Source organism: Tyto alba, unplaced genomic scaffold, assembly GCF_018691265.1.
Source record: "Tyto alba isolate M040663 unplaced genomic scaffold, T.alba_DEE_v4.0 Super-Scaffold_44, whole genome shotgun sequence".
Lineage (NCBI taxonomy): Eukaryota > Metazoa > Chordata > Aves > Strigiformes > Tytonidae > Tyto > Tyto alba.
In genome coordinates this window covers 7,445,748-7,460,516 of record NW_024881320.1, presented here as the reverse complement: position 1 = coordinate 7,460,516, position 14,769 = coordinate 7,445,748, and the positions used below count along the sequence as shown (strand labels likewise).

Genomic DNA, 14,769 nt, shown 5'->3' with positions numbered 1-14,769 from the left:
AAGCACAAGAAATATTAACAAAATCTAGCACAAAAACATATAAAACCCTGTAATTCATAGTTCAGACCTGTTCACAACCTGTTAATAGTATCTCACAATTCTATCACCAAGATTAAACTCCACTGAAATTATGTAAAACAATAGCGTTAGAGTTTATACTGGAATTCTTATGAAATGGACTACAATTACCTTTCCTTGAAATTCTCTTTAAATTTAAAGCTTTCTTCCTTTTCTCTTGAAATTCAATTTGCAGTTTTATTTCAACAACCTGAAATGTAAATCAAGTCTAATAAAGCACTTGTATTTTATAAATAAATTACTGAAGATGAAAAATACAGTACGACTTGCACAAGTATTAGTAGATTGTATTTTACCTGTTCGATGTTAGACCAGAAGTATTCTATTTCTCTAGCAATTGATGCAGCAATTCGCCTTAGTTTGTTTTGTTCTTCCCTTTTAGCTCGCTCTTCATTAAGTTTCTTTTCTTCATGGTAACGAGCCACAGTTCTTACCATCTAAAATACCATGAGACATACTGAATTTAGGTTACCTCAAAATATTATAGTGGTTATCAACAGCCAGATGTTGACCATAGCTTCACACACATAGTTTCAATATTTCTAATTCTTACCGTGCCTGTAAAACAACAGGCATGAAACTCAAAGAAAAAAAAAAAAGAAAATACAAAAACTGTAACTAATCAATCAAGTAGGAAATTCACTATTCCCAATGTAAAAATTAGAAAAAAAGAGATCTACTGAAACTAGCAGCAAATACACAAAAAGACAACTTTTTTCAGACAGCACATATGAAGTCATAGAAATCACACCACAAAATGTCAGAGACCAAAGGTAAAGTGAGTTCAAAAAGAGTGTACATACATGAGTGAAAGATCAGTCAATGGCTGTTAAAGGCTGACTTGACTGTACCCTTTAGCTCAGGAGGTCCCTAAAATATTGACTTCCAGAAGTTTGGAGCACACTGCCAAGGAAGGATCATTTCGTATTTGCCCTTCCTGTTTCTCCTATTCTTAAAAACCTACCATTGGTCACAAATGGAATAAGTGTTTCAAATACAGATTTACATTATATTAAAAATGCAGAGCTTCATTTTACGAAATGATACACCTATTTCAATACTTTGCTTATAAGAAAGAGAGTTCTGAGTTTCCATCATTTCAGAGTATATAACAGAAAACATCACGGCAATTTAAACTAATGACCTTCATCTGTTCTCTTCCTTACCCCAAACTGATCATAAATGTATCAAAAGGAGATGCAACATTTCTAGAACCCATAGAAAACTCTTGCTTATTGTAAATAATCAGATTTTAAATATTTCACCTCACACCGCCCCAATTTTCATTCCATCCCTGACTTCATTATTCCCACTGTGCTGCTCTCTTCCCCTATGGAAACAGTTCTCTACCATGTTTCCACTGCTGTCCTTAGAACTCCATGGTTTCTCCTTGATCTTTTTCTGAGATTAAGAAAGAAGAATTAGACACACAATCACACCCAATGGATGTTATTTACAAAGTTCTGTATTGACTCTTCCTTGAGAAGGAAGAACTGATTTGAGACAGGTATGATAGCCGTATTTTTTAAATATGACACAGTTAACATATTGACTGGGTCCCCTACAGATGCTATTTGATTTCCAGATGAATAAAATCCACAAAATCCAAAACTATTATTAACATCCACAATCAATACAATTATCTAGTCAGTTTCAAATGCTAGAGTATCCGAAGATGACAACATGGCTTCACATTTAAGTTAAAAATTGGTGCCTTCTATTCCCATCACTTCAATCTGTAGGAAAAGATTGTTTAAATAGCTTTGCTACCAAGATGAGTGATGCCAAGACTGGTTGTTCCAAGTCAAAAAATGTTTTTCAATTACCTTCTTAGCAGTTGCCATCTTCCACTTCCTCTCTTGGGCAAAATCAGTTGCCATCCACTGCATTTCTTCCAGCAAATAGTCCCAGTGAGATTTTGGTCTTGGAGCCTCCTGGAGTTTTGGCAGGCGCCTCAGGGACCATAAACCTTCCTTTCTCAGTTCTGCTATTCGCTGATGGATTTGATTTTCCTTAAAAAGAAGTACATTTAGTTACAATGAAGCTGCAGAATGCACATAAAATAGTAGCCAAATAGAAATATAATAATTGCTCCCACTTCATCAAAATAATTGATATGAAAAAAAGGCATAACAGCATGACACATGCATTACAAAAATCAAGTCTAAACACCGCATCAATGAAAAAATTACAGGACTAAATTCAACTTATACGTAAAGAGAATCACAGTACTTCAACGTATATTACAAGATGTACTTTGTTAAATAACAGGACAAAAAATGTTCATTGGGCAGCACAAAAAACAAGTTACAAGACATATGCAAACTGCAATCAAATAATCCTTTTGGTTTTTCATAAATTGAAATTGCAGATTTATTTATCCACAGAAGATAAATATATCTTAATTATTAATACTGCTTGATCCTGTGAAAAAACAAGTTCTCTGTGATGTTCCTGATAAATAAGCAAAACAACACCTCCAGTTAGCTACAAAAATAAATAAGGTTGCAGTCACATCCAGTGAGTACATAGAATCAATACAATAGAAAGAACGCACCAACACTATGAAGACCAGTAAGTCTTTTTCAACTTCTCAGAAAGCCCATAAAAGCAAAACTCAGTATGTAAAGCAGACTGAAAAAAAAAACACCAAACACCACCCTCACCCCTCCAGCCTCAAAAAATAGCCCATTTTCACAACTCAAACATGTTGGTCATGTCAGCTGCTATCTGTGTGTTAACTATTCCTAGGTTTTGGGGAAAACCAAAAAATCCTACCAGCTTTACTTGCTCGGCAAGCTTGTCTTGAGAGTTGTCCTGTGGTAATACTGCTGCATTCTGAGCTGGACTTTGTGTTTTAGGTGCTGCTGCTACAGCTAAGCCTGGGGGTTTTGATGCAATAGGAGACAGGGACTTGTTAGTTGCTGGAGAGGTCCTGTTTGTTTGTACTGGAAATGTAGAAGGTGGTGTTGTGCCTGAGATAGTTGCTGGCGCAATGGATGAGGTAGGTGGTAGTGTATTTGCCGTGAGACGCTGAGAAGTCTGAGCAGGATCTGCAGATGGTCGTGTCAGAGTCACAGTCTGCCCAAGAAACACATTCATTAGTGATGAGTTTAGGATTCAAAACTGTCTTAGTCTACATGACAGCAGAACATAATGTGGACTTTAATTTAATAAAAAAAGTACACCTGCATTTTTATAAGGAAAGGATTTAAGTGTCCTGCAGAATTAAAGAACAGTAACATTTTTCATATATTTTCAGGAAGATAATATTCTTAGATTTTACTGGACATTGAAACATATTTTCACCTCCATAAAGTTCACATACCTGTTGCTGTATTGTAGCTTGTGGCTGTGACACTTGGTTTGGTGTCTGTCCTTGCACATGGATTGCTGGTGGCACCTGCTGTTGCAGTGGTGCTGGAAGTGGAGCGGAAGTCAATGGTACGCTTTGAGGCTGGATCTTCACCTGAATCTGAGGCTGAGCTGGAGATTCCACCATCTGTGGTTGCTGCTGTGAAAGCTGCAGTGCAGCTGGGAGAGATGTCATGGGGACGTTAGCAGGCTGCAGTCGCCCTGGCAGCTGTGGCGGAGGTGTATGCAGACTTGCTGCGTTCTGCACAGGAGGGCCTTTGGATGGGTCATACTGCTGTTGACTCTGTTTCTGTCCAGTCAGCTGCACAGTTTGAGGAGTGGGAGGCATTCCACCTACAAAGCAAGAGAAAACACAGCACAGATGAAATTAAAATGTCCAGTGCTCTTTACTGATATAAAGAGGCAATCAACTGCAAATAGACTAATTTGTTACTTACTTTGCCACAAGACACCATCACTTGAAAATACCACATCACAATCACAAAATAAATCACCATTACAATAAACAACAAAGTATTTCATGCACAGGACTGCAACTAAAATTTGGAGCACAGCAACTATAAAAAAAAACCGTTATTATACGTCTTCAGAATTTCTTATACTTTAAAAAAGAAAGACTGGTGAGCTAATGGAATTTAACCTAAAATAACAGCATCGAGTATAAGTACTATTTAGTTCTTAACACTTTCACTCTAACACATATTCTAAAGCTTGACATGACTAATAAATAAAAATTTGCCATGATGTTGCAAATTAGGAGGTTTCCTTTTCATAAATCACTGGCTCAGTTCCAGAGTTATCAGATTAACCATTTTTGCATCAGCACCTGTGACGTATTTCCATGCCCACATGCACCTTTGGAGCCCGTCACTCAGCTCCTTAAACAAACCAGGCATTGCATACCAAGTATTAATTTACATGGAGAAGTGTGTGGTGGGACTAGGATCTTGGAAGGCCAGAAGCCCAAGTTTCTAGTCCCATCACTAACATCTCCTTGTTAAATTAATGTGCAACTGGCATGTGGTGACACAGTACCTTGTGCCGTTGGCATTAGCTGTTGAAGAGGAACTCCTGAAGCCACACCCGGGTGCTGAAAAACCATCCCATGACGGCCCACTTCAATTCGTGGTCTCTTAGACGAATCTGTGATATTCAAATTCCATTTATGGCATGGTATAATGGAATGGGTTCAATTTTACAAAGCAAACTACTACACATGATTCCAACATCAGCTCAGAAAGCTACAACTACTATACATGTGTAGCATTTATGAAGAACATGCTCCAAGGGCAGAGTCCCTCTAACTTCAAGTTGGCCATCTCCAATCTTCTTAGCCAGAACAATCAACCTAACAATGTCTCCATGCCTGCCAAATCCAGTCCTATATATTGTGAGTGGAGTGCACCCTCCACACAGCACCATTCACAATAGATAGTCCTAAGGATCTGGCAATTCCCGAGGTGAGGCAAAACTTTATTTCAAGAATTATAGAAGAGTGGGCTCCATGAACTGGTTGGGAAAAAAAAAAATAAAAGAACCAAAGTGAAATTCTGTCTGCAGAACATACCTGCTGGTGCAAGTGCTTGCTGCCTCTTAAAAGCTTCAATTTCTATGGTGTTCACAGTCCCCGTTACTGGAGTCCCTGTATGCGTTTGCTATTGGAAAAAGAAAACAAATCACAAAAGTTCAATCTGTAGATAGTCTAACACCAAGATGTATCTTACAGACGGATCTAAAGAGGCCGGCACAGAACAAATCCTTCACAGTAGTTGTACAATGAAGAAAAGAAGACTCATTCAATATCTGCTGCAAAGTTTTAGATGTTCATAGTGCACAGATACTCTTCTTTGAGTTTAAATGTTAAAACAGTAGCTAAACTGATGAAGTTGGTTATTTCTAATACACATCTACATTTTTTAAAAAGTGATAACAAACCCAGGAAAATGGGATATATAAAAAATATCCTTGAGCAATTATTTTTTTTTAATAAATGGAAAATTTCACTAGTGTATTACCCCTCATCATTTGCATAATGCTGCAATGAAGTCAAAATGATGTATTCATATAGTATATAGCTGCAATAAAAAGCTGACATGACAAAAATCAAACATCGTGACTTCATTACAAGATTAATTAGAAGGGAAATTAGATGAGGAAAGAGAATTTACGCATAAACTGTATCATAACTAACAAGACACAAAAGTAAGAAATGAGAGTCAATACATTTGTGAAAGCTAATCCTTTTCACTCTGTGTGAAACATCAGTAACACACAAATTAACTCTCATCCTGAAGACAGTTTAAGCTTAGTTAAGTCTCCACCACTGTCAACCTCAGGATAGAGTTCCCTGAGAGTTAGCCTTGAAATATTTCAAGAAAAACTGCTAAGTCTCAGAAGATGGAATAAAAGAAAGCCTAGTTACACAAGTTCCAATTCCAGTTTTCCAGATGCTAGACTTGTACTTGTTTGCACAGCTGGAAAAATGAGTACCATGAAGAAACCTGATGAGGAGAAACACAATATTGCCAAAAGGCTAATGTGGCATCAGAGATCATCAGAAATTACTAGGTATTTTGTCTGAGGATAAACATCACACAGCTATGAATTAACAAGCCTGGAAGAGCACTACTGATATTGAGATGCAAAAGAAGTCACTGAGGTTTCATTCAGCAAGTCTGAGTTTAGCTTCGGTAAGATTACATGGTATTAAAACTTTATTTTAATAAAATTACTCAATCTAATACTGGCAACGATGGCAGAGAATATATCCTACAAAATCCTTTCAGCATCAAACTCTGATGGCAGACTCACATACAGGATTACTGAAGCAAACAAGTTTGGGTATATGACGACTTCCATGCTCCTTGGGCCCTCAGCATTACAGGCAAGTATTTATTAATGCCTGCCAGTGTTTGTGCAAGCCCAATTCCTTTCAGCGAGTTTCAAAGTAATATTTTTACATTTTCATCAACAGTTAGCCATGCTACACCCAATATTCTACTATGAAACTTAATATGGGAAAAATAAGGGCTATCCCAAGAAAAGTCTTAAGAGATACTATCAGAAAATACCCACACAGACTTTACGTATGGCAGCCTCTACATCCTAGAAAATGAGCTAATTTAGCACTCAAGTTTGCTAAGTGTAATTTTCTGATGGCAAGAGCCTTTGCCATATCGATGTACAGTAAGGCTTTGCAGATGTTGTCAAAATTTATTATGACAACATAGCAAAGATAGCAATTTCCCAAAGGAATCTTCTAGTTTATTCATAGGTCTTTTCTTTTCTGATGTTTAACAGAAATTCTATCAATGTAAATTAAGCCTAAGGAAGTAAACACCACTCTATATTTAAATAAACTGTAGCAGTCACAACCCTGTATCTTCAATGCTTCATTGAATTATATTAATAAACATAGTCAACATCACCTAAAGTGACTGGGTTTCAAAAGCTCCTTTTTGAGCTGAATGTATCTCATGCCACTCAGAATCTATCAATAGCTATGAATTAGTAACATTTAATCTCTTTGCTGTTGTGAGGGCATTTGTGGCCACTCTAGCGACACAGCTACAGCTTTACGATGTGAATTTTGGTTTTAAGAATCTCAGACTCCTATTCATCCCTAATGGTCATAGTTCACTGCCATCTCACACTCAACATGGATTAAGTTTTCAAATATTTATCTTCTTCCAAGGCAGAAATGCAGCATATTTCAAGTTCAACACCCCATGTCTGACAGAGCATCATACACTTGGGCATTTAATTTTCAAAATAAATCACAAAAACTTATTCTGTACAATGTTATTGACTTAATTAACAAATTCAACTTGTATCCCATTTGCATCAGATGCTTTCTGGGACATCAGCTTAAGAAAGTATGTTCTCCAAACTCTGCTTCAGATGCCATTTATTTCATGTGCACTATTACTCAGGATGATCACATACTCAGTTTTAGGCTGCATCTCTACTTTAGGATTTCTGACTGAGATTTTCTTAAGAGTATGCCTTGCAGCTGTCTGCATTATCTCCACATAACTTCAGCCAGATGTTTCAAAGAGCAAAAGTGTTATGTCTTTATAAATTGCAGTCACATACCACTAATATTAGACTAATACTGTCCTAACTTTAATTAAAATAATGTAGTTCTCCAGAGGCCATGATTAATGCAGCACGTCCACCATAACCATTCTGAGTGCTGCACTTAACGCACTCAAATTTGAATGATGATGCTGATCAGGACACATTATTTCTCTATAAACAGTTACAAAGAGAAAGACTGATGGAAAGAGATGCTACTTTCTGTTAACACTTCGTGCTAAAAGGTATTATCACAATCACACAGAGAGTTTTATATGTTTTTAGCATGTAGTACCTGCTTGTTTCTCTGAAACGGGTCTGAAATGGTATAATACTTCCAAAAGTACTTTCTCACTGCTGTTGCTATAGCTTGATGATAACCATAATCACTATAATAAATAACCTGATATAATACTACATATTTTAAACAGCTTAGATGAAGCCTGACTACCTGACACTTCCAAGACATGTCAGTATTGGCCATAACGAAGAGCTCTCAGTGCAAGCCCCTTTTCTATGCAACTCATTTGTAAAATATCACTATGAATATCCCATTCGTTATATGCTATATTTCACTTAATTCTTCATCTTCCAAAACATAGCTGAAAGCAGCACACACTGTACAGCTTCCATGGTACAGCAGAGTAATTCACCCTGTAACACCTGATAAGCATATATAATTGAGCTAAAAGGTAAATATTTTAGTTGCAGAGAAATTAGGGTATATTGCTTGTCAGAGTCTATAAGCAATGGTATGTGGGTAACACGGAGTTGAAGGCAGATGCATAAACCCATATGTGCCTGAATTTAAAAGTTGCATCACTGATCCACAAATATTTTAACTATCACATTTATTTCTTTACTTTGTTCAGTATTCCTTTGTGCCAAAAAAAAAAAAAAGAAGGAAAAAATTGTAAAAAAGGACTCATGTAATAAAAATAAGCACTTCAGTTTCTTCTTCCCAACATTTATGGTAGAGCTAAAGGAAAGCAGTCAGTTATTTAAAAAAAATTGTGTCAGAGCGTTATTATTGTTGTTTAAAACATTTCAGGGAAGGCAAATCCAAAACCTTCTGTAGCCATACTCAAAAACCTTTAATAGATAAGGAAAAAAGGAAAAGAAATTTAGAAGAAATCAACAATTACAATGCCACAGACAAAAGAATCCATATTATCACTATGCAGAATGCACAAATAAACCAAATGCATTAGGGAAACAAAAGACAAACAAACCGAAGTGAAAACATTCAAGCTGAAAGTTAATGAAATAAGCCAGCAACCTGGAGACAAAGGTTTAACTTCCTCAAGGCTTCATTAATACTGATGCATTTGAAGACTGTGAAGTTTGTTTTGGTTTGTTTAGATGATAAGGGATGGGCTCTTGGGAAAATTCTAATTCATCTAAGAAATATCAAATCTGAATGAAGAAAAAAAATCTGGGATGAAACTACATTTTAGAACCATTGAAAAGTACCTGAAATGGTTGCTGCTGGGATGAAAAAGCAGCAGAAACATTTGGAGGAAGCTGGGTTGCTATAGCGACAGGAGTACCAGTCTGCCCATCCTTTCCTGTCACAACCTTTACCTGAGAGAAATATTTTGGGAAAAAAAAAAAGAACGAAGAATCATTTTCTTTTTAAAAGTTTTTCTTCTTTTTTTTTTTTTTTTTTTTAACTGTTCGACACACTCATTTTGTACTGATGGTACCTCACTGAAGAGGGGATTATAACTAAACCACCATCAGTGCAGCTTGGTCTGAGTGCAGGCTGTTTTTGAGGAGTTCTGTCTCACTTTTAATAGCAGAACAGAGCACAGCCTCATCTATTTATAGTGACTTCTTGTCACTGGAAACCTTTTCTTAAATCCAGTTAACATAAAAGTGTGTTTAATTTATCGATTGCTGCTCCTAATGGACAACAAATTAGCATGACAGACAGTCTGAACTTAAAGAGAGCTCCAACATTTATTTAAGCAATGATCACAGCCACCATTCGCTCTCCCCTTGAATTCCCAAAGTGATCAACCTTTCCAGGCAACGGATGAAGTGCATTGCTTTAGCAGAAAGTGATAAAGAGGAGGGAGGGGGAAATAAAAGAGAAGACGACAAAAAAATACAAAGAAAGAACATACTCAAAAGATGTCTTAATCTTTCAAAAGGATTCATCATTTGAAAACACGTAAAGACTTTGCACTTTCCAAAATTCTCCAGCAGTTAAACAGAAAAGCGGCTTTCAGAAACAAAAGATGATCCGTTACAAAAGGCAGTGAAGTACAGCAAACTCCAAACCCAAAAGACCGAGGGGTAGAGCCTCAACTGATGTAAACTGTAAGTAGCATCACTGACATCAATAAACATACACTATTTAGACCCGATAAAGATCTCTCAAAACGTGTATATCATAGTTAAAAATACCTGGTATTTCAGCCGACAAACACGCAACCCAACAAGAACACCTAAACAATTTGACAAAATACAAACCAGATGAAAAAAAAAAAAAAAAAAGAATATCCATTGTCAATAAATTACAATAACAGGCTAGTTTTTATGTTACTACAGATAGAAAGAAATTACTCCTTCAAAATTATCAGTAACTATTACAAGCAGAAGTATATTTTTCCTACTCAAGAAGTTTATACTACAAAGCAATGAACAAATTAAACTTCAGCTGTTATACCGTTAAAATTTCCCAGAAATTCCAACTGAAGATGTGATCGCTAACGATTCACACCAAAGAGAGTCATCAATTTTCACTGAAGACACTAATTTCTAACAGATATATCAAAGCAATATGAGTTTCTTTATATAGCAGGTTTGGTTTGGTTCTTTACAAACTGGCAACTATATTCCCATACATACTTTTACAAATATTAAAAGGTTATTTATAAGTGCCAAGTGATGCAGTGGCTTCAGTTATATCTACCCTGTCGTGACCCCTTGCCATGTTGGCTCCCAAGGTAGGCTCTGCCCCAGGCAGGCACTGCTCCAGCACCCGCAGGGTGCTGCAGGTCAGGAGCTACACAAATGGGCAGTAAAAATTGCATGGCATTTATCTATGGCATGCTTATTTCAAGTACTTTGCCATTAATAAACAGTGAATTCATGTTAGTTAAATAACAGATTTAACTTGTTAACAACCTGTCTGTTAAATGCTATTTGGTTAATCATTTAGACCACAATACGTGCAAATAACTGTAAGACTGCCTTAAGTTACCTAATTCATTACTATGGACCCGTATACATTATAATTCACATGTTCTCTCTGAGTAACTAGATTCATTCAGCTTTTTTGTTGGCCACAGCAACAATGAACTTCACTAACATCTATGGTTAGAAGTCACACCAGTCAAATAAAGGTTAACCTCTTATAACACCTTTTGCTCATACTTTTTTGGTTTGTGGAAGTCTAGTAAGTGAAATTTAATCTATGGTTCCTATTCATATTAATTCCGATAGCTTAAAACAGCTTCCACACCAATACCATCTTTATTTGTGTGCTGGCTTACATACTAACTAGGACAGTGAAAGCTCCTTTCACCTCTCTATTCTTTTCTTTTAAATACATATATCTAACGGCACACTCAAACCGACCTGTTGAATCACACTACCTAGCAGAACTATATTCTCTCAGACCAACTACTTGAAGAAAAATTGCCGTACTTCATCAAGTAAGAATGATTTTCCAGGTACTGTCACATTCTCTAATACTTCACAATCCAGGTGCCACAACTTCATCTACAATTTTATTCCGAAATGTTAACCAACAGATTTCTTACCTCATCATTGATGACCTCAGATTGTTCTTCCTCTTCTTCTTCCTCCAGATCCAAGTCATTTTGCCTCAGGTATGCTTGCAGTGGAACACAATGTTTCTTCTTAAAAGCTAGAAAGTCCATCATATTCCCCTGAAGATGTTGCAGGAAAAACAGTTCAATCAAACATTCCTTAAAAGTTTCCTTAAGAATTTCCATCTGCTTGTGGTGATGATCCAAACATTGTTTTCTCATTTGAGCAGTCTCTTGGTTGGCAGGAGGAATCTCCTCCAATTTTTTGGGTTGTTTTTTCACTGCTGTATTAACTGTAGGAGTAAGAGGAAGACTTGACAGCCCCTGTGGTACAGTGGCCCGCGAAGGACTTGTGGGAGGAGGTGGTGATGTCATTCCAAATGCACTAGGTCCCCCAACTCCTGCTATCAATCCACCAGAAGTCCTGTCATATCCAATGGGTCTACCCAGCTGCTGACCTTGAAGCACCTGCTGCTGCTGTTGCATAAGTTGCCCTTGGATAATATTGCTGATTTGGGGTGGCAAGCTGGTCGTTGTAATATGGCCCGGGCTAGTCAAAGATTGCATATTTGCTCCGCTAGCTACAGGACTCTGAGGACCGAGATGATGAATGGTGCCACCAGACTGCGAGTGAGGCTGTGAAAGCCTGCGTTCCCTCACCGCAGCAGGGGTCCCAGAAGATGGCAGCTGTACTTGTGCAGCAGCTCCTTGAGCAATTTGTGCAATTCCTGGCCCTTCTTGATACACGAAGTGTCCACCATTGGAAGGACTCAAGCTGATTTGTCTCACAAGCACACTAGCATCTACAAATCCTCTAGTAGGGCTCTGGCTGCACATACCCAAGCCAGGCCCTGGAGTGCCTGCCCGAACATTTGGTAACGTTTGCACTGGCACAGGGTTAGGCTGGGTAGGGCTTTGAGACTGAACTTGTTGAGGCAGTGGTGAAGTAACTTGAATATACGATGGGGATCCATGCTCAAACCGCCTCTGCTGAGGACTGAACTGAAAACTCGGTGACGTTGGGTTTGGAATCGGCAATGGGGTAAGTGTTATCTGCTGGTTTCCTGAAGCCACTGGTCCAACGTTTTGCAGTGTGATGTTGACATTCTGCCCAGCCACTGGACTTCGACTCATTATAAACTGTTGGATTTGGTAACTGGGGGACTGGGGTGCAGATGGACTTGCAGAAGGTGCAAAAGAAGCTGCAGGGGACTGGGGTAAATTTGCCTGTTGCTCTTCTCCCTCACTGCCTGTGAAGGACCTGGACCTCTGGAGCTGGCGCTGGGCATTCTGAGGGCCATTACCATGGTGCATTCTTACTGTTCTAGGTTTTTTACAGTATACTCTAAAGAAATACACAAAAACAGAAATTCAGGAAAGGTAAAAATATTTCTGTAACCAACACTATTTAGTTACTATTGGAAAGGCTACCTTATAGTCAGAACTCGGTTATCGTGTCTTTACAGCTACTTAAAATGTTTTCCATCCTCAGTCAAATTATCCAAAACCCTCAGCACCACAAAAGCTCACTTAAATTCCTCATACATTTCTCTAGCTAACAAAGTCCAATTAAATAGTTTTACAGATGATACGTTCATCTTAGATAGTTACAGGACTTCAAATAATTTAAAAAATACTTTTTCCCTTGCTGTGGAACTTCAAGAAACAACAGTCTCCAAAATCAAAAGTATCTACTCTTTTTTGTGTTCATTATTCCCAACATTTCAGTGCTTTTAACATTTAAAAAATGTTTCAGTGCTTTTTAACATTTGAGAACATTGTGTTCTCAAAAACACAACAGTTGCTTAAAATGTACAGTACGCTGCTTCAACAATAGCTAAAAATATTATAAAAATGGACACAGCCTATTCAACTTCAGTTTTTTAGCTACTGAAGAAAAAAATGCACCATGAAAAATCTCCCTACCAAGTCATCTAGATGTTTGAAAAAGCATTGTACTTGATACTTAGATCTGCCTTGTCTTTCCTTCAGAACAGTAAGCCCTTGAAAAAGATTGAAATTAATCCAAATCTGCATTTGATTTAAAATGCTATTTATTGAGCAAAACCATCCATAAAACCAAAAACATTCTGGTTTTGTATTTCAATCATTGACAAACAAAAATTCCACTGACGTGAAGTGACAGGTAGATTCAGTGCTGGGTGACACATAGCAGTAGCATCAAAAGAAAACTGAAAATTGAAGGGTTTTTTTTCAAAATCTACCTCATAGTTTGAAAACAGCAGTTTCATTTTTGGTATTTTGGGCCCAGCACACATACAGGTACACTGCCATTCGTCTTTGCTCCGAACTGCAAGGGGGTTACAAGTGGCAGCAGCACTCCTGGAAGGGTACCGCGATGCAGCAGCTCATCCCGCTCCTCCTCTGCTGCTCAGGCCGGCAAACACAACTCATCTCTTCCGCTCTCCTGTCCTGGGCTATCCGCAGCCACCTGCACAAGCCCTGGGGATGGAGAAATCCCCTTCCTTGCCCCCGGGAAAGAGTCGGCTCCCCGGGCCGGGGGGGAGCGGCGGGAGGCTGCGGGGCGGGCAGGGGCTCACCCGCCCGGGGGGCACCGAGCACCGCTCCGGGCAGCGTTCGCCTCTCTCGCTCCTCGGAGCTCGAACCTGAGGCAGAGCCCTCAGCGCAGAGGGGAGGAAGGAAAAATCCCGCTCCTCGCAGGCACCTTTTCTAAAAGATTTAATAATTCTGCAATACTTCGTGGTATTGTGACTCTATCGTAGCGCAGATAGTAAATAATTAAGATTCAAATGATATCACCTATCGCCAGTAACAAGGTCTTATTATTTTAATTACCTATACTTCGCTAACATTTACGGCCCAAGTGAAAACACTTAATTAATGACACGCTGATAAGGAAGCGTCGCCGGCCGCTGCCAGCGCGGGGAGAAGGGATCGCCTTTTGTGTGCGGAACCCGAACTATGCGAAGGGCCCGCGGGCCGGGCCCACGGCGAGCGCCCAGTGCCGGCGCCCGAAGTTCGCGCGGGGGACCCCCCGCCGAGGCCCGCGCCCCCCGCGCCGGGGCAGCGCCCCGGGAAGCGCCGCCGCTCCACACACGGCGTGTCTGTGTGCGTGTCCGTGTCCCCCCCCCCGCTCCCGCCGTGCAGGCGGCGCGGGGAAGGCCCGTTCCTCCTCCGCCGCCAGGACCGGTGCCGCCGGGCCTCGGGCCCCAGGCCTGCGGCGGGTACGGCGGGGAGGAGCGGGGCCCGGCCGCCCTCCCCCGGCCCCCCGAGCCCAGCGGGCCCCACTTACCGCGGGCGCCGGGGCCAGACTTTCCATTCGCTCCCGGCAGGAAGCGGGGGCAGGGGGCGGCCGGAGCGGCAGCCGCTACCAGCGCCGGCAGGAGACAAACCGCGCCTCCCGCGCGCCCGGCGCCTGCGCCACCGCTCCGCCGGCCGGAGCGCGCTCTGCGCCTGCGCCGCCTGCCCGCGCCTG

General features: G+C 39.8%; 1 protein-coding gene across 14 annotated transcripts in view; it reads right to left on the bottom strand.

Annotated features, from left to right (window-relative positions):
- Positions 1 to 14,708, bottom strand: part of LOC104358317 (E1A-binding protein p400) — a 53,041-nt gene extending 38,333 nt beyond the window's left edge. For 8 of the 14 annotated variants that reach the window (XM_033008202.2, XM_033008203.2, XM_033008206.2 and 5 more), the window contains exons 1-10: positions 14,587 to 14,708; positions 11,304 to 12,657; positions 9,004 to 9,114; positions 5,021 to 5,108; positions 4,489 to 4,596; positions 3,407 to 3,786; positions 2,857 to 3,159; positions 1,905 to 2,090; positions 375 to 515; positions 190 to 268 (exon numbers count right to left, since the gene is read on the bottom strand). In XM_033008202.2, the coding sequence (XP_032864093.2) occupies positions 190 to 268; positions 375 to 515; positions 1,905 to 2,090; positions 2,857 to 3,159; positions 3,407 to 3,786; positions 4,489 to 4,596; positions 5,021 to 5,108; positions 9,004 to 9,114; positions 11,304 to 12,626 (2,719 nt within the window). In that variant the 5' untranslated portion in view covers positions 12,627 to 12,657; positions 14,587 to 14,708. The remainder of the gene's footprint in view (positions 1 to 189; positions 269 to 374; positions 516 to 1,904; positions 2,091 to 2,856; positions 3,160 to 3,406; positions 3,787 to 4,488; positions 4,597 to 5,020; positions 5,109 to 9,003; positions 9,115 to 11,303; positions 12,658 to 14,586) is intronic. The other 6 variants (XM_033008208.2, XM_033008213.2, XM_033008214.2 and 3 more) reach the window with 3 other exon arrangements.
- Positions 14,709 to 14,769: the final 61 nt, after the last annotated feature.